We start from the raw sequence: 27330 nt of genomic DNA on the forward strand, positions 1-27330 counted from the left end.
ATATCATCCTGTACTTGTGGAGGGATGTATAATTCAAGTTGTGAAGATGTAGAGAGTTTTCTTTATCTTGATGCTTTTGCAAAATGCTCTTGAAGTCCTGTTTTTGGTATGGAGGAAGAAAAATACTATTTCTATTTCAGATAGGATACCGCTCTTGCAGACCTGCATATATCAACAAAACTTTGCTGCCATGTCATGTGTAAAAGCCACTTGAAAGGATTCCATCTGGTCACACCATACTGGCTGCTGGCTTTCAAATCTCAGCCTTTGCATGGCTATCTAGACTTCAGTACTTTCCTCTGGAACTTTTCTTCCGTAAATACAGCTAGTCCTTCTCTGTTAGGAATGCAAAGATTTGAATCTGAACTTCCTATGCTAATGTTGTGACAACTAGATCAAATGGTGTTGACACTGTCTCTGTTTCCAGAGGCATTACTGCCAGTAATCCAGAGGATTACTGATTAGTAATCTACGTTGAGAGAGGCTTTATTTTGATGTGATGCTTAGGAAAGCATTACAACTTTTTTTTGCTTATAAAGGGCTGATAACTCAAAATTCCTGGTGATGCATTAGAGAAAGCAGGTAGAGGAGGGGGAGATCACCGTTAGAATATTACACGATGTTCTAATGCCTGGATTACTTAAGTGACATGATGAGTTAGTGGCTGTGGGATACTGCTGTGGCAATCAAGTTCTTCAAGATCAGTCAAGGACCAGATTCTGTCTATTTTCACCAAAGTACTCCTGAGTGTGGGCAGATTAGCCGTTGCTTCATTTCTGAATTCGTTCCAGGCCTTTCCCTTCAAGCAAAAGTCTACCAGGTTGCAATTTGTACCCATCCTGTATTAGGAGGGGAGGTTCATAATCACCTCCTTAAAGAGAAAAATCCATAGCCTTTGTGTGGTTAGTAAGCTGAGACATCAGTCAAAAAAAATTGTGCGCATGTAAGATGTTAAGTGGTGGTGAGCTTTATAAACAAGGCTCCTCTATCTGTCCTTTGTAAGTATACCACCTTGAAAAAATGATGATTTGCTCCAAAGCTGAAATCAAATACCTGAGTAAGTCTCTTGATTAACAGTCTTGCTAGCCTGGTTAGTACATCATACTACTTGTAAGATTTGAGAGGAAGTATGGATGATTCTCTATCCCTTTAAAAGAAGTAAAGTAAAAATAGCTTTTAAAATCAGAAAATACACACGCACACACAAATTGCTTAATGTTTCTCTGTTAAAAGCAGTATTGAGTTGCAAGACACTGAAATACAAGCTGATGGCAGAGACATGTACCTGGCTAATTCTTCAGTTGACATGTTAATTGTAACTATAAATTTCTTCTGTTTAAAATGGTTCTGCTGTAATCAAAGTACAACAGACTTTAATTTCAGCTTAAGATAACATTAAAGTTTTGTGTTTGATGCAGTCTCTTTTAAAATCTCTGCAAGTGGATGCCAAAAGCATTTGCTGCTATATTTTAAATTTGTAATTGTAGAGAAGGTAATATAGCCAAAGCACTTAAGTTTTGGTCTCTTGATTGCAAACCTGAAAAGGATTTCCTTTGAGGTGAGTAAATGGTTGAAGCTGTTCATGTTTGATTCCAAGGTATCCTGAGTTTTAAGAACAGATCATGTATTATCTGGGTAATTTATCTCCTGTTGCTGTAGGTAACTGCTGGGTGACATTTAATGGGTTGGTAGGCTTTTTTTAGGTTATGACTGTAAAGATACTGGAGCCACAGTACAGTAGCAGCATTTTACATGTGTTTCAAACAAGGAGTGCGAATTATGAATTCTATTAGCAAATCTGCTATAATTCATTCCTGATTTAAAACCAAGCAGTGAAGTACCTAATATAACTGCTGACTTCTCTGAACTGCCATCAACATCTAGTCATTGTGCAATGACTAGTAATGTTCCCTGAAAGTGTGTGGGTTTTGAGTTTGTTTTTTAAAGAAAATGCTAAGAAGGTGTTTAGGCAGACTGAGATGTCTTGAACATGTCCTCTGCCATGTTTTCTTTTGCATGTGCTACCTGACTGGGTTTTTCCCACTGGTAGCAATACTAATCACTCAGGCTTCCCATCTAACTCCTGAAAAACCTGAACACCTGAATCTGTTTTGCTAACTTGGCAAGTTTATTTTTAACTAACGAATTACTAGCGAATTGTAAACTGTTCTAGGTGTCCATGGAAGCTACTCTCTTAATGAGTAGCAATCTTTAAGTGAAAGGTAAATGTGTTCACTTGGATTATCACCCTGTTTGAAGAACCAGAGATTCAGACTATTACATCTGTTGGTAAGATGAATGTTAGTGATGTAATTAAGATGTAGAAAGTGAAAATCTACTTTCAGTTTTAGAATTTGCACTTCCACTGCTCTTTCATCAGAATGAGGGCTATTATGAAGAATTAATTGAGAGTTGGGCACAACTAGTTCTTAGTTTCCATACTAACTCATGATAACCCTATCGCCATCCTTATCCCAGCAGAGGACTGGTGATGAAGAACTAGAACTGCATGCAATATTTAAAATTACAGAATTGTTTTTCTGGTTTTATGATCATTTCTCTTAAATTGTTACTGTGTAACAAGGTGATAGTTTTCTGAAAATATGTAGGGTAGGCCAGAAAAAGAGTTCTTTCAAGGGTAGTGAGAGATGTAGACAGCATTTGGGTTTTTTCCTTATTTTGCTTTCATAGGAATTGAGTTTCCAGTTCCTAGGTCTAACAAGATTCTTCTGCATTGTTTGATAGGTCTAAGTAGCCAATTGCCTTTTTTAAGAAATAGCTGTTTCAGTCAGGTTTGGCTATGATACTTGCTGTCTACTTCTGGGATTTTAATGGAAGGGAGGCTTAGGTATATTCATTGTGGCATAAATGAAAGCAATGAGGCTATCTAACACAGTTTTAAAGCTAGCACTTCTGAAACAGATCAGTATAGAGATGAAAATAGCTGTTTGTCAACAACAGTATTACTAGTGTTACTAGTTTACAAAATAGACTGTCCATGCCAATACTCACTGTCTTTAAGAGTATTTTGTAGAGTAAGATGTTTTGGAAGTAATTACCTACAGTACTTACTCCCTCTTAGAGATGTTTATTTCCCTTACAAAAAACACTTGAAAACTGTCAGATCTGGCACAGATGTTTTTCAAACTTAGTTTTAAAAACTTGCTGTGATTTGTTGTTAGTCTACAGAGCAAAGTTAAGAAGAGTATCTCAGCCATTTTGAACAGTGGTTCATTGAAAAAAATGGTTACAAACAATAGTCAGTGTCACCAGATCAAGTCAAAGACTGGTGAGAACTTTTCCTCTCACATAGTTAAGTACTGAAATACTTGGTATTCTCAGACAATCAAATTTGAGACTTTTCTTGATAAAGTATTAATCACAGGACTCAATCTTGTGTCCCTGGACAACAATATGCTTAAAACCATTCCATAGAGATTTAGACATTTTGGAAAGGAAACTCAGCGCTCTTGGTTTCTTTCACCACTGGTTAGATAAAAGCATGAAAACATAAAAACAGCTTATCAAAGACTCTTAGGCACAAACTGGGAATGTTATGACTGCAAACATTAGCATGCTGCAAAAGCGGTGTTTAAAGAACAGATGTGTTTGATACAGTTTAGTGTTCTACAGTCAACATTTAATAGCTCGCTTATTCTTTGGTAGTACAGTATCACACTTAAATATATTTGTACCAATACAAACTGTTTGCAGAAGTTGTCACTGTTGCATCAGAGGTAAACACCTATGTCAGCAGGATTATTCTATGCAGCTATTCTATGCATACAGTACATCTAGCACTTTCTAAACCTTTTATTCAGACCATTAGAAGTCTCATAGGTGAGGTGGGAGGAAGAATCCAAAAGTTCATTCCAGGAGGCAAAGTGGAAGGCTTGCTTATCCAAGAAAAGATTTGTAGTCTTTAAAAATCGTGGGAAGTGTTAGCATCTTCTGGGCAGAATGTTTAGTAATTCTGCTGCTGTTCATAACTTCCTTCAACCTGTCATTTTTATTTTATCTACACTCTGGGTAAAGTATGTTTGAATTAGAAAAGCAAAAACAAATGTTAATAAGCTTTTATTCCATGTATGTTTTGAGCTGTGTTAACTCGGAAAATCTTCTGTACTGTCAAGTTTTGTACTTGAGTAGCCACAGTCTTAACTGTGTGCAGCTATAGAGTTGGGCTATTTAGGAGTATCATCTCTACAAGTAATGATTTTTCCACTGTTGAAACAGCTGGCATGCTACGTCTGGATCAATACATTTTACTGGTTGCTTCCTTCCACAAAAAGAAATTCTTAAAAATGGTGATGCCTATGAAGATAACCTTTGGGAGAAACAAGAAATTGTTATGGTAAGGTGTAGTGAACAGCTTGGCAGTAATGCTGGAAGCTGCAGTGAAGGAGTGCTGAAGATGTGTGCAAGTCTCTCGCTCTTGTGAAGAACGGTTCCACTGTCCGTGATGATTGCTGCAAATATCTCTAACCACAAAGCTCCTAGCAGGTAAAAGCATGATCCTGTTGTTGAGGCTTCGACTGTAGCTGGTGAGGACATAGACCCATTGCTGAACAGAATTGTTCTGTTGGTACCTCTGTTGGTAAAATACAGTTCTCAGGCAGCTTCCCTTATTTCCTGTCCTCCGTAAGCGTGTTAAATGATGAGAGCACCATGCTCAGAGTCAGAATATGTAAGTACAAAGCAGTTTTAAATATAAGCAGCTGTTCTGTTGATTAAATATAGTGGAATGCCATTTTTATATTTTCTTGCAGCAACTGGAGCCTGAAGAGACTAGGTTCTTGATTTTCTTTAAGATTTTGATAGTATTAGCTATTTAAATCAGCTTCAGTACTATATCTTACTAAGATAAGAAAAAGCTACTGTTTTGAAGCCTTTCTAAGGAATTTGTATGAGGAGAAGCCCATACTATATGCCATGTGCTAAACCTGTAACTGATCACATTTGAGAGATGGAAAAAGAGCAGTTAAATAAATGCTCTACTCCTAGGTGCTTCTTTGGCCTCCTCCCTTTGCACAAGAGTAATGGCAATTGGAAGGATTAGTTAAAGAAGTTACTACTTGGGACATGCCAAATCAGGCAAGACTGCAAAGTAAGTGGTCTGTCTGAAGAACCACATAGTCTTACATACAAACTTGCTGATTGTCCTGTCTTTTACTTGGGGCTTCCATGTTGTGATACTTGAGAAGAAGCAAGAGCAGAAGAGTTCATGTGCATCTATCTATTCTGGTGTCAGCTCATAGGATTCAACATAGCCTAAGTATGTTGCCTTTAAGATGGGATCTAGATAAGTTCACCACAGATAAACGTTCTGCATGACACAGACCACTGTCAAGAACTCTCAGTAAAACTAAATAGCAGTTTTTACTGATGAGAAACTTTTCCATGCACCACTGTATTTTAAGCTGTGTGTGAAAAATCTTAGATGTCTTCTGGCTAACAAGTCTTTTCTCATTACTAATCCACTTCTAATAAATGTGCAGGCTATTCACAACTGGCACAAATAACTTATTGTTACGATCCAGTACTGGAGATGAAATAGTAGATTATCTGTACTTTTCAGTGCATTGTGATACAGCAATGGAAATTTCTGTGTAGGAACAGAATTTAACTGTTTCTTGGCTGAATTCCTATCAGTGTATGATAGAATTGTCAACATGTACATGTATCTTATTTTTCCTTTAACAGTGCAATTGAACACCATAACTCAGTGTTCTTTGGGCTGATTAGATAAAATACACTATTTTGATTAAAAAGTTGTGTTAGTAACAGCATTTTTGATCTGAAATGCTAAAACCTTCTCTTTTCTTTCCCCTTTTGTTACACCCCCTCCAAATCCACAGTGTGTTAGTGTTTTTTACTGTTGATGAAGATCTTATCGTACATGTATTGCTGTTCTAAAATAGTGCTAGTGCATTTTTTTCCATTCAGTATGTGACTTGAGAAGAAGCATTGTTTCCTCATGAGCACAAGCATGAAAAATACTATGCCTGCTTTATTTACAGCTGAGACCACAGTGGTGCTCTCTTAATCTCACATTAAAGCGCTGAACTTGGAGCCTTGTGTAGTGGAATTCTTTTGTGCCCACACTCTAATATCTGTTCTGACTGGTGCTTTATTGGGCACCCACTAGCACTAATAACCAGCACTAACCTTTCAGTTATTACATTTTGCGTGTGCTTCAAAATACTTTCCTAAGAAATATTGCATAGTGTGGAGAGACAAGACACACAGAACAAAACTTTCTTGTTTTCATAGTGTGCGTATCTTGGAGCTGATCTGGTAACTGATAACTCAAAATATCAGTTGCGAGCCATTATCTCCTTCCCAGAATACAACAGGCTGAGCTATGGGCTTGTTTGAGCACTATAGAAAATGTGTAGCTATCACATGATGGTTGAGGTTGGAAGTGACCTCTGGAGGTCATCTTGTTGATGCATGCAGGTTTTACCAATACCTGGCCAGCCATGGTCATATGCTGAAGTATATAATTGTCTCTTAAACTAGATATTAGGATATTCACCACCTTCTCTTAAAACCTAAACGTGCAGTAAATGAAAACTTCCAGCTTGTTTAAAAAAAAAAAGTGTCATGACTCAGTATTACAGCACTAACTACTTTAGTAGCATATAATGTTGCAGTATTTTAGGACATGAAGATACAGATTTCTACCAGCCCTTCCTTGATCCTCCCTGACCAGTCTTTTCAAAGAACAATTTTATTGTTTCTTAATAGAGACATGACATGCCTTTTTATAATACGAGAAGATGTTATCAAATGTTGGCCGTTTTGTTGGCCAGAGCATAAAATCTGCTTGGATAATATAAATGTGACTTCCTTTATGCAACGCTTTAAAATTGTTGCAAGTACAATGTGATGCTTTTCTATGAGAAATAAGAATGGATTTTGTATGAAGGAATAATAATATACAGTTACACTGTTGCATGCTTGATTGGAGGTTTTGTTGCCATGGTTGTGAACATGTGTATTAATCTGTTCTTTGTTTTAATGGTTTTTTTTTTGTGGTTTTTTTTTTTTTTTTTCCTCCCCACTTCTGAAGGTGGGTGGGGGAGAAGCAGGGAGAAACTTCTAGTAAGTGCTGCTGGAAACAGCAGAATCTGATGAGGGAGACATTAATACCTAGAAAGAGTTTTGAGATTTATTCCTGCTTTTCTAGAAAAGTCATCTGAAGGATGGATACTCAAGGGTATCGGAGCAGGGCAGTATGTAGGGCTCATTCTTTTATGTCATGAGCTTCAGGTGTGTCTGAGTTGGGTGAGGAGCCTTGTTAGAGGGCTCTCTGTTTCCTCAGTTCTGGCTTACGCAGGTCAGCATAGGCTCAGCAAATGAGTGGTAGCTGTATGTATTAAATTAAAACTAGTTAGTTACTATTCTACTTCTTGACATAGAGATGCTAGAGTTAATTCTGTGTAAAATCTTAAATGTAGCAGCATGGTAATTCTCTTTTTTGGTCCTCACTGTTCTTCTTACCACTCTAAATGGATCACATACCACTTCTTGCTTGATTTGGTTTGAGTGCCTGAATACAAATAATCAGCAAATCAATAGATTCTTATATATGTATATAACACATAGATATCTACCTTCTTTTTTTTAATCCCTTCTGGAGACAAGAAAACCTACTATTTAAGAAAGCTATCTGTTAAAGTTAATGATCTGCAAACTGATCATGATTCTGCTTACTGGTTGAAAGCTTATGCCATACAGGTTGTGTATGTGTTACAACACCTCCAGATGTGTTGCAGGTACAGCTGTTTTTATGGGAATTTCATAATGCAGAGTCAGTGAGAGAAGCACTGACATGAATCAGTGCTAATGACCTTCAGATAAGGCTGACATAATCTGTTTGGGTTTTTTTATTTGTTTGTATGTGTACTGCAATTGTAAGGGGATATGGATGACACCCTTCATAAGTGATAGTTCTATAAATATTTCCTCTGGACTCTGTGCTGATGGTGTATTTGGTATTAATGTATCAGGAGGAAGAATTTAATACAGTATCTCACAATAAACTTTTTTACTGTGTATCTTCACCATGGAACATACTTCTTGAAAGCATAATGTGGGTCCAGTCTATTTTGTGTCTCATTTAGCAAATGACAGTTTTGCCCTTTACCTCATTGGGATTGAACCTCTAATTGCTTAAATGTTTTCTAAGCCCTCTGGGATGCAGGCTGCTTCACAAATACTGCTTGAGCTGTTTTGCTGAATAGTATTCTCTGAATGGTATTCAGGGTCTTTCTAGTATATTCATTCTTTATGCTTGTTGCCTTGGATAACTAACATACTTTGCTTAGAGTGCTTCCTGCAGATTTCTTGCAGCAAGTGTAGGAAATATTTGAGTTTAAATGTTTAGGTGTTTTCCTGGCTTGGCAAAACAAAACTGCCTTTTGAAAAGCAAGCATGCAACAAGTATGTGTATATACACATATATTTTTAATATATAGCGAACAATTAAGATTTCTGCATTGTAAGGCTTAGAGTTGTAAAGAAAAGCCACAAGCTGGTCTTTGTTCATGGGACTGATGTTTTTTGCATCTGTCATCCTTCCCTTCTTTTAAACAGGGAAGAGTGTTTGGGAAGAGACTTCTCTCCTTCTCTCTGAAATGCCACTCTCCCACCCTCCTTTCTAGCAGCATCGCCTTACAATGAATAGTAGAATAGTTTGCAGGGAAGTGAATAATTTATTTCCTGAAAAATTGATCAAATGACAGCTAAGCCTGAACTACAGGAAATGCTATAGCTGAGACCAGTAACTTGTGGTAGAACTATATACACTTTCAGATTAAGAAGTAAAACTTGCTGTGCTGTAGAAGTAGCTGAATTTGAAATCTTGTAGCTCTTTTTCTAAAAGACCAGATGTTTATTTCTTAGGGATGTAGAAGTGATTCTTAAAAATATTTATTACTCTGACTGCTAACAGTTTGCTCTAACTGAAGCAGAATACCCAAGTCATCTGTGTAAGTTTGTTTTATATTCCTTGAAATCTGAGATGTGCCTCATGCAAGGAACGTAAAGGAAAAGCTTAAACCTGGTGCCGTGTCATTCTTTAATTTTTCTGTTTGCACGAGCAGATGGATTTTTTAACAACGTGAGTATGAAATGCCCTCTCTACTCTGTTAATCACATAAAACATAAACTTTTTCCCCCCCCACAAGGAGCCCTTTGAAGATGGCTATGCAAATGGTGAGGAAGGCACACCAGCTGGGGAAGCAGCTGCCACTTACACACCTGATAGCAAAGGGGTGGTCAAGTTTGGCTGGATAAAAGGTGTATTGGTAAGTTTGATGTATTGTACCTCAGTTTCTTACTGATATGATCTTTCTAATAACCTTTTTTGAGAGGGATTGTGATAGCGCTGTATAAAGAAAATATGTATGAGAGATGTGAAAAATGCCATTATTTTAGGAAGACTTGCTCTTACTTGTACTGAATTTTAAAGAAGTAGATACTTCAGGACTTCAGGTTTTGAAGGGATCATGGTTTCTTAGCACAGATTTTACAGTTTTGAAGTTGCATGATTTCCAAGAAGGAAAAAGGTTATGTAAGCATTCATATGTAGTAGAAAAACTACATATTAATCTTAAGTGACAAAGACAAATGCAAATGGAGAGAATACACTTAATGTGTGCTCACTTTGGATCTGTAAGGTTTTGGGCTGAAGTATTAGAAAAACATATATTTATTTATTTATAGAGAAGCAAAAAAAAAAAAAGTGTCAAGGAGAGTACCTACCTGTATATGGCAAAACTTGACCAGGGTTAAGTATTTAAATTTGGTTGAAACTGTTACAAAAAGTCATCTTCTCCTAAGTTGTGGAAGTCTTAACACTAAATACAATATAGTGGAAAAAACTGAGTCTGTCCCTATTTGGAGTAGTGAAAAATTAAAGGTGACATGGGGGATTTTATTACAAGTACATTCTAATTTAATATTTTGGCAAAGAGGTACCATGATTAATACATACTCTCCAAAGCTATAAGAATTTATAGTGGTAGCTGGAAATGCAACAATTGGTTAAAACATGCTGAACTTGAGCATTCAGAATACCTAACTTTAGTTCAGCAAGCTTCCACTGTGTATTAGCAACTTCCTTACAAGTCTTGAAGTAGCCATATTCTCTACCTTGGGAGAAGGAGAGTGCCTGTGGTAGCTGTGAAGCAGGTGTTACAGACTTCTATTGATGTACCCCAACCAAGGACAGAGTTGTTAATTTTAAAGCAGGTATGAAGCTGACTTTGAATTTCTCCAAACTCAAATGCTGTATTGGACTATTTTTGTAAGCAACAATTCTAAGTATTAAAGAGTTACGGTGTAAATGTTGCTGACCATTTTCTTCCAAAGTCAATTTAAAAGTTTCAAGGAGGATGATCTCCTTTTCAGTGGTTTGAAAGTTGCAGTTAGTAGTTCCTAGTAGGCTGTCGTGGTTTAACCCCAGCCAGCAATTAAGCCCCACACAGCCACTCACTCAACCCCCCGTGGTGGGATGTGGGAGAATTGGAAGAGTAAAAGTGGGAAAACTCCTGGGTTGTGAGATGGTGACAGTTTAATAGGCAAAGTAAAAGCTGCGCGCGCAAGCAAAGCAAAACAAAGAATTCATTTGCCACTTCCCATCGGCAGGCAGGTGTTCAGCCATCTCCAGGAAAGCAGGGCTCCATCACGCATAACAGTTACTTGGGAAGACAAATGCCATCACTCCGAATGTCTTCCCCTTGCCTTCCCTTCTTCTTCCCCCAGCTTTGTACGCTGAGCAATGGTGTCATATGGTCTGGAATATCCCTGTGGTCAGTTGGGGTCAGCTGTCTGCGCTGTGTTCTCTACCAACTTCTTGTGCACCCCCAGCCCACTTGCTGGTGGGGTGGTGTGAGAGGCAGAAAAGGCCCTGACTGTGTGTAAGCACTGCTCAGCAATAACTGAAACATCCCCAAATTATCAACACTGTTTCAGCACAAATCCAAACCATAGCCCCATACTAGCTACTATGAAGAAAATTAACTCTACCGCAGCCAACACCAGCACATAGGCATAAGCTCCCTGGGTGAGTATTTCCAGCTCAGGTAATTTACATTTTTCAAAAGACTTTTTGAATCTCTGCAAGCTTCTTACTTTTGTGGTTTGGAGAAGGCCTTGTCTCCCTTCTAGTCCTAATGGCCAGCTGAACTTTTTGTAGGATTGATACCGTACTCTTTAGGTAAGAGAGAAACCTAAGACCTACTGTTAGTCTTCTGTCTAAATTCTGTACAGTGCAAACTCTATGTTATTGAGGACTAAGAGTTTAAAATAGAAGGATAAAAAAACCAACCCAACCACCCCCCGTCCTGTTAGTGCGTAGCTGTGTTGTAAGATGGAAAAGTTCTAGGACTGGGAAGTTGTGGAGGTTGTTTTTTTTTTTGAAAAAGCATAAATTATTTAGTAGGGTATTGCTTTAATGCATTTTTTGGGAGAAGATTTTTGGGAGATCTGAACTGGGCTTGTAGACCTCACAATCTTATTTTTAGTCATGTATTCTTTAGTATGAATTTTGGATCCTAAATGTTGGGGTCTAAATTATTTTTATTGTTTGGTCAAGACATACTACAAGTGTCAGATACTGAAGTACTGTAATGTTATCTGTGTTCAAGGTAGTAACTTTTTAATCATATTTAGGTTCCCTTGATTATTTTTTTAATCAAACCTAAACTTGTCTAATTAAAAAAACTATTCTTGTGAAATAATTTGAGAAGTGGTGAAGAAAGATGGCAAGATAATTTTGCCAACATTGAAAACTGAAATGAAGAATTAGTGGAAATGACTGCACATGTAAGACCTAACCTGTGTAAAATTTCTGTTTTATCTTAGGTACGATGTATGTTAAATATTTGGGGTGTGATGCTCTTCATCAGACTCTCATGGATTGTAGGACAAGCTGGGATAGGTATGTGTACTAATGCTATAATTATGTTTCAGTGACTTTTAAATGTGATCCAAAACCGTTGTGGTGATCCTGAGCTTACAGTTTAAACAGGGGTTTAAAATGACCGTAGTATTGCCAGTTTGATAAGGGTAAATTACCTTAAAAAACTTTAAGCCCTATGAAGTTACTTAGACCTTTTTCATTTAGCTATAAGGTATGTAATTTAAAATTGACATTTTTAAGTCTTCAGTGAACTGTAGAGATAAACTTTTGATCTCTGTTTATTAAAATCTGCATAAAGAATCTGTAGTATATAAAAAATTTCCTTCAAAGGCTTAACTAACTATTGGACTGCAGAAGATCTCTCATCTACAAAAGGCATGTGTTTCCTTGAAGCTCTAGGATACAGCTTTTACCCTGCTGATTAAAGAGAACATTTATCCAGTTTTGTTTGTATCCTGGAAACTACTCTGTACAAAAGGGGAGTGAAGAAGCCTTTTGCTTGAATGTGCGGGACCACACACAGTAAATTTGTGTTTATTTGCAAGACTAACTCTTTAAACCAAGTTAAGTTGAAGATTTGTACATTTTAATACTGCTGGACCTTACACCTTTTTTCCCCCCTCATTTTCCAAAAGGTCTGTCTGTCTTGGTTATTGGAATGGCCACTGTTGTGACAACTATTACAGGACTGTCTACTTCAGCAATAGCCACAAATGGGTTTGTAAGAGGAGGTAAACATACTTCCATAAAACTTTTAAAGCTTTCATCACTCTGAAGTGTACACCTTAAGGATAGAACCTCTAATTTATTTTACATTTTCTTAGCATCAGGGAAAAAACAGACTGGATAAAATGTAGAGAAGAGTTAGTTTTCTGAGGAGCAGAGCCTACCCTATGATCTCTATTTGACTAAGTGGTCATGTAATTAATGAAAAGTCAATAATTAGCCTGCTAATTTGATTTGACTAGTGGCTTGTTTTTCCACTGTGGATGAAACATCTATTCTTAATTTTTGAAATACAAACATTTTTAGAGACGCTTATCCAGGAATGAATAGGGTCTTAATATTCTCTGGCATCTGGTTGGTTAAGGGTGTGCATGTGTGCTTGTATATTTTCATGTCCTGAAATAAAACTTAGTAATGAAAAAATACATCCTATAAAAGGATAAGCTTTATGTATATGAGAGCATACAAAAGGACATGTTCTTGTTCTATCACAATTTTTTTTTGAACACAAAAGAAATTCTCCAAACTCTTGATTATCTCCAGCTTCCTTGAGGGTGATGGTTTTCATTCTCTTTCATGGTTTATGTGCTGTTGTCAGCAATTCCTATAAAATAGTTTTGTAAGTGGCTGGTGCCTTTGACATGCTCAAACTGCTTCGTGACGTTACAAGACTGCTACTAGCAGAAAATGTGGTGGAATTAAAATAGAAGCTTATAAAATTCTCTTGGTTAAGAATGAAGAGAAAAACCTCACTATCACAAAGTAAACAGACCCAACGGGTAGGATCAGCTATGAATCCTAGCATTATGTCGAGCTTAGTTGCTAAATGCCCTTTCTTTTTTTGAATTGCATTATACATATCGGATTTTCCTGTTCGTATAAGAGCCTTTTTTTTTTTTTTTTTTTTTATTTTACAGCCACTCTTGCAAAATAAGACTTCATTAAAAAATTTGATGTGCGGAATGGGAAGAACTGTAGCATAAAATCACAGTTGTTCCTATGAAAATCTTATATTACAGTAATATTTTTTGTATGTTAACATTTTTATTTACAAATTATGTCAAAGCTGGGTACCTACATATATTTTGCACAAGAACTGTAAAGCAGTGAAATTAAGGATTTCCTGTTACAACTTTTTATTATGCACTCCATTACTTCAGTCTGGAACTGGAGGATTTTGTTGCTTCTAGAAAGCTTAGCCTTAAATTGGAGGAATGTGCCTTTGCTACATTTTAAAAATTTTACTCTTCTCTAATGCTGTAGGTACTCAGTTTTCTATTTGTCACATGTGGGGTTTGAGATGTTGTATTTGTCAAGCTCAAAAATACAAATAATAGGTTCTGAAAAATAGAGTGGCCCCGTGATTGTTTTGAGTCCTATTGGAGGGCAGAAAATTCCCTTAACAGAGCTTTAAGAAACAGGTCATGGAGGTTTGGAACTTGAGTGGGTTTATTAGTCTACTTTGCCAGTTTCTTGAGCTATAGCTAATGAAAATGTGTAATAGTAGAACTATGCACAAATACTTTAAGTAGTTTGAAATAAAAAGCCCAGGAATACTGCTGCTTGTGTTTCACAATTTGTTTTTTAACCATAGAACTGGTTGCGTAGCTGAATAATATGGTGTGGTGCATGAGTCGGGTGATTATTTCCAACTGGTGTTTTTTAAAAACTTGAAATATATTCCTGAAAATTCATCATGCCTGTTCCTAAAATACTGAGTTTTGGGTTATTTTCTAATACATCAGGGAAGATACAAGAATAAATAGCATCTTGTTCGTGTAAACTTTAAATTGCTGGTGACTGTCTATTCTTAGGCTCTTTCACATAGTGTTTTTCTTGTCTTTTCTTTTTTTCTTTCAGGAGGAGCATATTACTTAATTTCCAGAAGTCTGGGACCAGAGTTTGGTGGTGCCATAGGTCTGATTTTTGCATTTGCCAATGCTGTTGCAGTAGCAATGTATGTTGTTGGCTTTGCAGAGACAGTTGTGGAGCTGCTCAAGGTATATGGATGATAGTAGTTCTATTGATAAGACTGTCCTTTATGCAAGTTTGAGCTGTCATCTAATCATAGAATCATAGAATGGTTTGGGTTGGAAGGGACTTTAAAGGTCATCTAGTCCAACCCCCCTGCAATACCCCTGCAAAATCCCCTCTGGGACATCTTCAACTAGATGAGGTTGCTCAAAGCCCTGTCCAACCCGACCTTGAATGTTTCCAGGGATGGGGCATCTACAACCTTCCTGGCCAACCTGTTCCAGTGTTTCACCACCCTTGTTGTAAAAAAATTTCTTATATCTAGTCTGAATCTAGCCTCTTTTAGTTTAAAACCATTGCCTGTTGTCCTGTTGCTACAAGCCCTATTAAAAAGTCTGTCCCCATCTTTCTTGTAAGTCCCCTTAAGTATTGAAAGGCCGCAACAAGATCTCCCTGGAGCCTTCTCTTCTCCAGGCTAAACAATCCCAACTCTCTCAGCCTTTCCTCATAGGAGAGGTATTCCATCCCTGTGATCATTTTTGTGACCCTCCTCTGGACCCACTCGAACAGGTCCATGTCTTTCTTGTACTGAGGAATCCAGAGCTGAACGCAGACTCCAGGTGGGGTCTCACGGGAGCAGAGTAGAGGGACAAATCACCTCCGTTGACCTGCTGGTCACGCTTCTTTTCATGCAGCCCAGGATACGGTTGGCTTTGTGGGCTGTGAGTGCACATTGCCAGCTCATGTGCAGCTTTTCATCCACCAGTACCCCCAAGTCCTTCTCGGCAGGGCTGCTCTCAATCCCTTCATCCCCCAGCCTGTATTGATACCAGGGCTTGCCCTGACCAGTTCAAAGACATGGAATGAGGTACAAGGTTACTACTGATCTATCAGTAAAATACTACTGTAATTCAGTAGCTTTTTGGTAAAAATCAAATTATCGTTGGTGTCAAATGGAAACTTCTCATACTGTTTACCTCCCTGAAAAAATAAAATGTATAATTTGTGTTAAAGTCCAAGGTGGCTGTTGAGAAGAAGAGTGGCAGTACAGGTACATGACGCAGAATCATAAGTTTTTAGTGCTGACTTTCTTACTAGTGAACTGTTCCTTGTAAATGATAGTTATTTATATTAAGCTCATTTTCAAAGGAGTTCTGCTTATTAAAAACAATTCCTTAAGTTAAACACAACCAAGTATTATTTGTCTGTTGGATTTTTTGATTAAATGTAATATTTTGATTAAATGTAATACTGAGAAGAACTCAACCATACTTTTTGTAGATGGGAAGAAGTTTGGAATACCTTAAAAGAATTAATAGTGAGCAACAAGTAAAATACATGTATTTTGGTGCAAGATGGTAGCACTTGCCTTGCTGATTAATCTGATTCCCTGGCAGTTGAAGACAAGCTGTTCTCTCTGGGTGTAGGCTATGCATAGGAACGATCATTTCCATTTGGAAGATTCAGTAATTTAAATCAAGGCAAAAACCAAATTACTTGTGTCCATACAGGGAATTTAAAATGGGTAAATTTGTGGTATGGAGGTTAACTCTATTAATAAATTACAGTCAATAAAATGCTATTCTGTAGTGGGGAAGATAAGTACTTGATAAAGTATATGACTGTGTATTGTTTTGTTTGTTTTGTTAGGAAAATGGAACGTTGATGATTGATGAAATGAATGATATCAGAATCATAGGGGCTATCACAGTGGTTATATTGCTGGGTATTTCTGTTGCTGGAATGGAATGGGAAGCAAAAGTAAGGAACTGTCACCTTTCCTTTTATTCTCTGCTTCATAATTTTGATTCTGTTTTCCACCTCAGCTGTTTGATTTATTTTTAATGTTTTTAGTGCACTCAGTATTGCATGCATGGTGTGTTAGAAATCAGTCAGTGGGCAGTTTTTATGTAATAGCTCTGTCTAGCTGCATTTCAGACGTTAGACCACTTTGCTCTACTGGATGCTTAAGCATCTGTGAGAAACTAAAAACCAGCATAATCTACTCTTAATGACACTGTCAAGTAGGTTAGCAGTATTACCCTCTTCTGGGCAACTACAGCACAACAGGAGAACGTAAGAGCATTAGCATAGGAATTTTCCCTCACTGGGAACTTCACATGAGCTCTGTGGATGGAAAATACAGGGCTGGACCTGAAGCCAATCTAAAGTTATGTAGTTTCTGCTAACTCAAAACCAGTATTCTTCCCTTCCCTTCCACTCTTTCCTGGTTTTGCTTTCACTTGGAAACAGCCAGACAGTGTGCTGCAGTCACTAGGCCCAGCATTGAGGAGGGTTGTGAACATTGGTGGTAATGAACGTGTAGGAGGGGGAACCTACTTTCCTCATCTTGCTGTGGCTGCACGGTCTTAGGTCAACTGTGATTGTGGAAACAAACATGTACAGATCATAGGATACCTTAATACAGAGGTTGCAGTATTAGTTTTCTGCTCTGCATTACTAGCAGTGTAGCTTGCTCACTGTTTCCTGCACCTGGTAGGGTTTTTCTGAATATCTGTCCATAGTATGCTCAAAAATAATTGAGAAGAGCCTCACTTGGTCTCCCTTCCCATTTGATATTTGGTTCACAATAGCTCCTATTTTCTGCAGTGAGAGGCAGCTGAAGGAGCTTCTTCATGTAAGTGTTATAACAGTTTCTTAAGCTCCTGCATCAAGATGATGATGATATTCATAATCAAAACGAGAGAGGGTGTTTTCTCATTGTTGCTTCCAGCCCTAGAAATAGAGTTTGTAGAAGAAGGAAGTGAAGATCAATTGCATTACTTGGATCTACCACAGGGAGAAAAGAATCTACAGAAACTGACTTAGGCATGTACTTTTAAATCAAACAGCACACTTCTGTAAAAATTGTTTACTTTTCTCAGGTAGACCTTCACTGTCTGTAACTTCAATTTGTAGTGGTATCTTTATGCATCTGACTTCGAACAATACTGTCCTCCTTAATCTCAACTGTTTAGTTTTTCCTTTGAATAAATTGTTATTAACCCTCTGGCCACTGTCACTTAAAGTCATAAGACATACCTTGGGTTTGCTCTGTAGCATGAGCAATTCTGTAACAATAGCTTGCATAGAAATATCCCTGTTGTTTAAAGTTTCTATATCAAACCTGAACTGTGGTATCACTGCAGCATTGTCCTTACTAGGAAATAGGTAGCTTTCAAAAATCCTGTGCTCAGTGCAAAAATCAAGGCTTGTTGACTGCTTTTTGCATCATGGAAGAAGGCAGGTAGGAGTGATAGTAAGCAACTGAACCTGTCAGACAAGCACTTCATGTGGGTTAACAGCTTAGCACAGCAAAACACTAATACTTCCCTCCTGATTAAAGTATCTACAATGTTCTCCTATGCCTTCCCCATGACTTAGAGAATGCCTTGGAAAATGGGACAAGGGGAATCTGTAATAATGCCTCTGAAGTAGATCTAAAAGCTAAGAGAGACTGGGATACCTGGGAAGCCTGCTTAAAAAATGGGTTTTCAGAGTGTGTGATCTCTTACGACTCAGCTCTTTGTGTTGAAGTCTTAGAAGCCCTTTCTTTGAGACTTTTGAATGTAAGGAAGATAGTAAAGAAAATGCTCTTAGCTTCAGGGAGAAGCCTAGGTTTGTTACTGGATAAATCTACTTGTGGCAATTTCTCTGTGGTAACTTCATGTTGAATTCTCTGGGCTTATTGAAGAATTTGTAAGCACCCAGCTGCATCCTTACACCTCTTACCTATTCTCTAGGCTTGGCAAAGGAGAGATCTAAATATGATGCACAAACTGGTTTCTTCAGGTAGTCTTCTAACTCTGCTCTTGGCTGTCATGCTCTGTTTATCACTGTACTACCCTGTTTTCTTGCGAGGCTGTGTGAGCTGAAAACTGTTCTGTAACAATCAGCAATGCCACAGGGCTATTGCATATTAAGTTCTGATCCTAGGTCTGAAAAAACGTCAAACTACTAACAGCTTTCCTTGAGCCACTGGCATATGCCTTTATAAGGAATCAAATAACACAAAAGATAACAGGGCAGTGTCGTTGCTTATTTAAATGTGAAACCTGAACCATCTCTTCAATGCTTAGATTTATCTTTGCTCACACTTTTGAGGCATTGGATGGTTTAAAGTACTTGTTCCAAGTGTAGGGCTTATAATGGTTTTATTGAACAGTGGCTAAAAATCTAGGTTGTAATGAAAGAAGTCTCCAGAAAACTGGAAATTAACAAGTAATTGTGGTAGTCTGCAATTTAATTTCATAAATAAGGGTTGAGAATCTAGTCTGTTGCATAAAATAGCAAACAAAAGCTCTTTGATTCCTGGTGTAAACAAATTCTTAGTGAAGTAAATACCACATACTAAAGTATAAGGCAAAGTATTATGATCATGGTTAATAAGGCAATACTCCTAGCATTTGTGTGCATTTAGCTCTTTTCTTGTGAATTTCTTCAATGTACTCAAATCCATTCCTCCTGGAAGGTTTATAGAGAAAATAGTTCTTTTAAGTATTTTGTCTTTAGAAGTATAATTTTGAGAGTTACAGTAATAAATTCTCTTTTGAATGGAGGTTAAACTTACAAATTATTCTTATTTCTTTGTAAAATCCTGGTACATGTTCTCTCCAGCTTGCCTTATTTATTTGTGGAAAACAGAGAAGGCTAAACTGAATTTGGAATCAAGTAAATACTGACTTTTTAAACACAACTTTGAAGCTTGAAACTGTGAAAAAGAGCAAGTTCTTCTGTCTGACTGGAATCATTATGTTTCAGGCACAGATAGTCTTACTGGTGATCCTTATACTTGCTATTGGAGACTTTGTCATAGGAACATTTATTCCTTTGGACAGCAAGAAGCCTAAAGGTTTCTTTGGTTATAAAGGTATGTTGGAACAGTTAGAATTGTAAATAATATCTTTACAAAGAGGAGACATGCTGTCATAATTAAGTTAAACATCTAAAATAGCTCATAGTCCTGTTTAACTATAGAGATTTTTTTCCTGATTCTTTCAAACTTCTGCAGTACTGTTTCTTAAAGCTATTGGGCCAAAACTTGGTCCTGCCTGCTTAGTATCGATTATATTAAATTTTAAGAAAGCTGGATGATACTCTTAAGTACTTTTTCAGGTTTTAAAGGCTATTTATGTTTACTGTGTTGACTTTTATTTTGAGTCGAAGCGATGAATTAGGACTTACATGTTGTACGCTTAATTTTTAGAAGGTCATACAGCTGTGACTTTCAGCTTTTTCATGGAGCTAATAATGGCTGGAATGGGCTAATACTGTAGCTTCTATATGAATATTGATAGACTTAAACCTTCTTCTACAGCTGAAATATTTATGGAGAATTTTGGACCGGATTTCCGACATGAGGAAACTTTCTTTTCTGTATTTGCTATTTTCTTCCCTGCTGCAACTGGCATACTTGCTGGTGCAAATATCTCAGGTGATCTTGCGGTGAGTAGTGAATTAGCAAATACTGTTCACAAACACTTGAGTGTACATTTATCACTGTCATCAATGTCTACTGACATTTTTCTTTCAGGATCCTCAGTCAGCCATACCTAAAGGAACGCTGTTGGCCATCTTAATTACTACACTGGTTTACATAGGAATTGCAGTATCTGTAGGTAAATAGAGCATGTTTTTAACTTTATCCTTTCACATTAATTCTGAGGGTGTATTTTGATACAGTTTATGTAATTCATTATGTAAAGTCATTATGTAATTGACTTTCACGCATGGGAAAGTAATAGCCAGAGATTTCTAATTTTTATTGCTGGAGGTTCAATTTTCAGCTCATTTTATAATTTCCTAAAATGAGTGATATTTTTCCGAAGACTAGTGGCTGCTTCAGACTAAAGATAACAAAAGACTTCACATGGATGTTTCCTTGTTTGTTGCAGTTATTTATACTGAAAGATTTACAATTTAGCAGTGGGATAATCCATGGATTAGAAAAGTGTGTTTTCAGAAAATACTCACTGAACAAACACCTGATGGTAGTCAGCTACTTATCTGAAGTGAACTGTGGGATGATCAAACAGCTCTTTGGTGAGGGTGCATGAGCAGTAATTCCCCAGTAGAGGGAGGAGAGTGAGTGGTACCGTCATCTGGCCAGCCCACTTTCAGAAGTGTTACTGTGTTCAGAAACATTGTCTGTAGTTTTATTTTCACGTGAAAAGAGGAAAAACAATCATAGACTGATCTGAGTCTTGTATAACCTCTCTTTCTGGTCTTCCTCACTGCACAGTGGTTTGAAATTCTCTAGAAGTTGCCTTGAGGTTTGTCACTCTATCAATTTTGCTCTAGAGCACCAATGATCAACCAGATTTTTCCCTCCCATAACATAATTCTATTCCAGTAACCTTAAGAACATAAGATGTAATCATATCTTGCATATTTCTTGCCTATGATTGGAAATGTTTTTATTCGTGTCACATAAATTAGTTTCTCGCAGCAGTAATAAGTTTTCTTGTTGGAAAAACCTTGCCTTGTCTTAGCTGTGCTGCATTTTGAATGAAATTCTCATTTATAGGAGTACCAATGATCTTGCCACTAATGATACTTCCTTTCCAAAGATACCAGTCTTGCTAGTCTGCCTCTGTTGGCTTACATTGTACTGTAGCTCTGCCAAATAGTTGCTCTGTAGTGATTGTGCTTTATGCAGCGTAATGACCTACACTTATTTCCTAATTAGATTGACCGCATAGACCTCTGCTACCAAATTTGAATACTTTAGAACTTGAACCCACATGAGAGCAAAATGCTCATTAATATTAATTTGTTACTGGAATACTTTGATCATCTTTCAAACATGAAAAACCTCATTTTTCATATTGCGAAAGGAACAGTTTGCAAAACCAACTGAACATGAAATTGTTTGATGCATCAGAAATGTCCTGCCTTAGTTGCCTCCTATAACTTACACTTAGAATTCTGCTAGTTACAAAAGGCCAGTGCTATTGCAGAAGTCAGAAATTATGGCATGAGTGAAATTCAGCTTTTTTTGAGGCATTGGGTCAGGAATCAGACAAATACAAATACTTTTATTCTTTTCCCCACACACTATTCCCCACTGTAAGTTTCCAGAGTAGTGATAAGGAAGTCATTAAAACTTTGAAGGGGCTGGTAAATGTCACTGAGTAATCATGTCTCAAGGGGGAGATGACATTCTGAATTTAGCTCAGTATTTGCATGCTCTGCAGTAAGTAAGAGGGTTAAGAAACTGAGTAGAGAAGGCTTAGAAGAGGAGAATAACTAGTCCTACTGCTAGAGCTAGGCAGCCTATTTCAAAAAGAAACAGCTGTGAGGAGAAAGTGTGCAGTTTCATATTTTAGCAAGGGACTAATGCAGACGTGCAGGTGGCAGGATGATGATTGCATAAGCAACTTTTATATCAAAATTCTTGAAAGATATTTCAAAGAATAACATTTATTGCTTTAAAACCAAGGGAAGCTCTAATAAAAAACCCAAACTTCTGAGTAGGGTTCAGATGTGCTTTCTGTACACCGGGAAGTAAAACAATTAATGAGAACCTAACTGTAGCTGCTTGTAGCACTGGAGAAGTTAAGCACTCTCAGGTGCAGTCTGAAGGACTCAGGGTAGTATCTCTAGAATTCTTGCTGGTTGCATGTAGCTAGGAGATAACTTGGTATAGATGGTCCGTTAACCTTCTCAGGCTTATAGCATGGCAAAACCTTATTTTACTTTGGCAGGAACATGCTTATAAGTGCCTATGAAAAGGTGAAATCCTGTTTTTACAGGAAAGAAGACCTAAAGGTTCTTAGGGAAAATATTGCCAGAATCTTACAAATAAATAAAACTTTTCTGAATGAGGGTTAAATAAAATGTCTGGACTTTTTCTTATATCTAAGTATCTTCTGCTGAGAATGGAGCTTGCCCAGCTCACTTCTGTTCTGCATTCTGTCATAGTAAGGCTCACATTAAGTTTGTTCATGGTGCCATTGTCCCTTTCTGTCATACTTTGATTCCATGTGTGAAAGACCTGCCAGCCAGCTGGATCTAAACTGTGAAAAAGGGAATGAGGAAGAGGAGGGATGTGATAGTGAACTGTAGCTATTTAATGGGTTGCTCAGCTTAATGGGTGTGCCACTGCAATCTATTACCAACAAAATGTTATCTACAAATAGTTCAACAGTAAGTATATTGTCACATCCATTATATACTGCTTGAATGGCTGGGGTGAATACTTGTGTAGTAGAAGAGAAGAAACTTTTCCCCATACAGAACTTTTAATCCCATTTAAAACAAAACAACAGCAACAAAAAAACCCAGCCCCTCCATGTACCCGCAAGAAAAGCATAAGACAGGTGATCAATATAGGAAGCTTTTACTGAAATTTAACCAACTGGGCCTAATAAGTAACTGAAAAATAAATCTGAAAAATGGAAGGATTAAATAATGTCTACCTACCAGGACCAGGTGTTATTGTGGACTGTTAATCAAGTTCTAATGGCTTGGAAGCAATCTAAGTATCGTATAGGTATTTAGGAATTCATTTTCCCAATGAGAGACAAATTACATAGGTAACAGGGACTGTTATTGGAGAAACTTAAACTTAAGCTTGCAGCATATCTGTGCCCTCCTCCTTAGTTTGCAAGTAAGTTATTTAGGTCCTCGGTAGTTACATGGTTCTGTTCCCAGGACCTCCTTGTCATTCAAGTTCCTAAAAGACCAAATTAAGGGAATTCTATTGGCTACCACTCTGTAGACTTCCCTTTCCTCTTCTCCACTCATTATTTAATTCCTGTTCCTGGAAGTATTTGCTGGTGTCCAAACAATTTGACTACCTCAACTATTGAACCATAGAATGTTAAATAATACTCAGTGTGCTCTGGTTTGTTTTGTCCTTTTTGAGACAAAAACCCTTGAAGTAGAAGATTTGCAGGCTTTTTAGTACTTTTCAGTTTTTCTTAGTACTTAAGGGCTGAAATGCTGTGTCTTCAGCATTTTCTTGACCAGTGAAATTACAAATAATCATAGATGAATTGAAGACAGCAGTTTAAGTGATAAACCTAATTATAAAAAAATGTGGTAGGAATGGGACTGTGTGGCTTTGTTTTTCACCAAGAAACCAACTTGAAATACCACAGTAACATAGGAGGTGGCTTGTTTAAGCATTGGAAAATGGCTTGCAGCAGGCTTTCATGACAAACTACTTAATTTTTTCGAATGCCTGGGTCATATTGACTGGAAAACAAATAACTGCAATACTGTACACATCTGTCCACATACATCTGTACATACACTACAAAAATACACTCCTCTAAGAAAGCTGACAAAAAGAGAAACTATAAAGTCAAGTGATGGTGCATAATATTAACTTCAATTAAAGAGCTATACGGAAACTCATGATTCAGAAAAATGATATGTTGAGCTAAAACTGTGCTGTTAAACTTCTGCAAGTCTGTTGACATTGTTTTCCTCTGTGCTAAAACTTTCCTTTTATTATTAGACTCTGATTTATTCAAAAACTGAAGATCATCTCGGGCAAGAGAACAATTAGTTTGCTTGTTTGTATTTGTTCTTCACAGTGAAGATGTGGTTAATACTGAAATGTGTTAAAAATGTAAATGCCATATTTTAATGTTGCTCTGTGAGAATATGCTTACATAAAAAGGGAATTGAGCTTGACACGTGTCCTTAAGTTCAGGTTCAATGTGTTAATGCCTTTTTTTTGTGACTATGTCCATTCTAGGTTCCTGTGTTGTTCGAGATGCCACAGGGAACCTTAATAACACCATTGTTACTGAGCTGACAAATTGCACTACTGCAGCTTGCAAATTAAACTATGATTTCTCATCCTGTCAGACAGGGTGTCAGTATGGGCTGATGAACAATTTCCAGGTATAAAACTTTCTCCTAAACCTGTTTATTGTCTTTTGTGTTTGTTCTTTTTTTGAATTGTGTATTAAGAAAAATTATAGGCTAAAAATGCCCATCTCCATAAATACAAGGTTTATCTGGAATAGTGAAGTGGTACACTCTAGCTGGTATGTAGAAGAATAAGGTAACTATGTTAAAAACTTTTGGGTGTTTATATACAGGTGGTATAAATATTTACTCTTCTTCTGAGTAAACTGCTTAGATTTAGTGGTAGAACCGCAACTTTCTTTAGATGTCTGAATGTCATCATTCAGTGATGTGGATAGAAGTAGTCATTGTTCAATAGTGATGCATAGTAATCATGGGTAGCCTCTGTCAATAACTTGTTCCTTAATTTCTTAAGTTGCTTAAAAAATATGCTGACTTTTAAAAAAATGTTTTACCTATTTGTCACAGTATCCTCTTTAATGTTAAGAATGTTGTGAATTTTCATAAAACCTGATGTTACTGTATTTAAAAATTCTCTAGAAGTCATGGGGTAATTCATAGTCTTCAACTTACACTTCACAGGTAATTGAGATATCCATGAACTATTGCTAAGGGTTTGAAAGAAGTCAAGGAAAATATACTTATTGCCGATTGAATTTTTCTAATAGGCATACAGAAAGTTGGCTAGAGATTAAGCTGAAATCCACTAATGAAAAAGGTGTCTGGTTTGTGGGTTTTGATCAGAAGTACATGTAGTATGTGTACTCCTTATATGTACTACTTACATGTTAGGCTGACAGCCTTACCTGCAAAGCTGGGTGGAAAACCAATTTTGTACATGCTGAAATAATGTTGCAGTGCAGACCATTCTATGAGAGTAAAATAGATTTCCATAGTGGAATAATTTGAGTATCTATGTGGTGTTACTTTGTTCTGGTTTAGAAAAAGTCTGTATTTAGAAACATCAGAGTTGCTTTTGTGCAAATAATTATTCTGCAAAATTTGATGACTTTCCTTATTTGTTCAAGCTCGAAAGAGCCCAGTGTATCATCAAATGTACAGCCGAGAATGGTGTAGTACTGGTTTCCTCTGATTGTATGTTTTTCTTTAAGTCATAACTTCAGTAAGGTTGCTTACCATAGATGTTGCTTGTACTTCTAGTAAGTTAGTCATTAATGTTCTAGTTTCTTAGCATTTGGTTGAAAGAGTGCTTCACTCTCCCAAATTATTCTTGCTTCTCTCAGTAGAAAAACCCGTGGGTTCTGAATAGGAAAAGTCACTTTCAAGGCCAGGGCCTGCACAGAGAAAGCAGTGTCCCTTACGCCCCGCTTTTTGTTGGGGTTTTGAAACTTCGTCATGGAGACTGCACAGCATCTCTGGGCAACCTGCTGCAGTGCTTAGCCACCTTCTCTGTGGAATTTTGTTCTTGTAATACCCAGTTGGACTTCCCCTTGCTGTTTGTTTTTTTCTCTCATCCTCGCAGCTTTTGCTGTGCATCTCTGAGAAGAGTCTGATTCTCAGAAGATGTCAGTAGGAAATCGTTTGCATGAGAGGCTGTCTGCCTGTAGATAAACTGTTGTCCATTTTCTCACTGAACTGCCCTCAACTTAGTAGCTCTGAATAGTAGCTGTAAGGAGGTTTTTTTTTTTTTTATATATATGCAAGTCACAGTGTGTTGGGGGGACTGGGGGCGGCTCCAAGCTTGTGTACCTCAAGCTCTTCATACAAACATAACTTCTTTCTGCAGGTTGAATAACTGAGAACAAATACTTCACAAACATAAATTAATCCCTAAAGTGAGCAAAGATTGTTGTATTTGTCTTACAGCTTGTTAGCATGCGGGTTCTGAGGTTGAAAGTGCCAGCTTACTCGTGTGCACAGCCTTGATGACTTCACCACTTTGGTACACTTCGTGCTGCATTCAGTTCTTACAGCAAAGAATTGATTTGAAGTTAGTGCTTAGGCAGCTCAGGTTTTGAATGTGTTTGGGCAGCAAATGAATGACTTGTAGTATGATTTACCTATGGAAAGCTTAGATGATGCTAAGAAACTTAAAATGAGAACAGTTAGTGAGACAGGCTTAGTCAGACTTGCATGGAAAGACCATCTTTAGTTTCTGTTGTAGTCAATGCAAATGAATTACAGGTCCTCACACACTTCAGGCATTTCTCTGCTTGGTGTCAGTGACATTTCTGTGCCCAGGCTGTCACCTGGTCGAAGAGTAACTTCAGAAGCTTGTTTTGGGCTCTGTAGCCTCAGCCTGGAACTTCCCTAGAATAAGTTACAGCTTTGGGTAGTTTAAATGCAGTATTTGGTCAACTTTGGATGAAAGTTGAAAGTAGCATGAAACTCCATTCCAGAAACAGTGTAAAAGTTCTGCTAAAACATTCCTCTTACAAAGGAAGGCAGCTATAAAACATTTGAAAAAAGTTAGGAGAAGGAGGAGTTGAACAATGCTTTGTCTGTACAATGACAATGCTTTAAAGTCTAACTTTAAAGAAGCTGTTGCTTGGTTTCATGTGGCATTTTTTTCTGTTCCACAATGTCTGGACCAAAGAGCTGAGACTGTAGTCAAAATTTGATGTTTCATTATCCCAGGTGTTTGAAATTTAAGAAACTGTCTAAACCGTAAATGCCAGGCAAACATAATGAGTCCCTTAGCAGCAGTAAATATTTATCTATCTCACCACACCAGTGGTAACAGGGCAATTCTTACTAGATATCTGTCCTTCCAATTCTGTGTGTTCTTTCAGGGATGAAAATTTCAGTGCTATAGCTAACTGCGTCTGTGGGCTCCTTGGTTTTGTGGTCAAGAGGTTTGGATTATGGTGTGTATGTTGAGCGGGGGCGGCAGAGGGGTGTTTAACACCATG

The 27330-nt window shown here is 37.4% G+C and overlaps 1 protein-coding gene across 3 annotated transcripts in view; it reads left to right on the forward strand.

Moving 5' to 3' along the window:
- The window catches only part of SLC12A2 (solute carrier family 12 member 2), a 65454-nt gene that overhangs the window by 10255 nt on the left and 27869 nt on the right, over positions 1-27330 (forward strand). For all 3 annotated transcript variants that reach the window (XM_030003859.2, XM_030003858.2, XM_030003857.1), the window contains exons 2-10: positions 9195-9314; positions 11875-11950; positions 12568-12663; positions 14519-14658; positions 16283-16393; positions 19394-19502; positions 19950-20077; positions 20166-20250; positions 24342-24490. In XM_030003859.2, coding sequence (XP_029859719.1) covers positions 9195-9314; positions 11875-11950; positions 12568-12663; positions 14519-14658; positions 16283-16393; positions 19394-19502; positions 19950-20077; positions 20166-20250; positions 24342-24490 — 1014 coding nt within the window. The remainder of the gene's footprint in view (positions 1-9194; positions 9315-11874; positions 11951-12567; positions 12664-14518; positions 14659-16282; positions 16394-19393; positions 19503-19949; positions 20078-20165; positions 20251-24341; positions 24491-27330) is intronic.

This window comes from Aquila chrysaetos, chromosome Z (genome assembly GCF_900496995.4).
Source record: "Aquila chrysaetos chrysaetos chromosome Z, bAquChr1.4, whole genome shotgun sequence".
Classification (NCBI taxonomy): Eukaryota; Metazoa; Chordata; class Aves; order Accipitriformes; family Accipitridae; genus Aquila; species Aquila chrysaetos.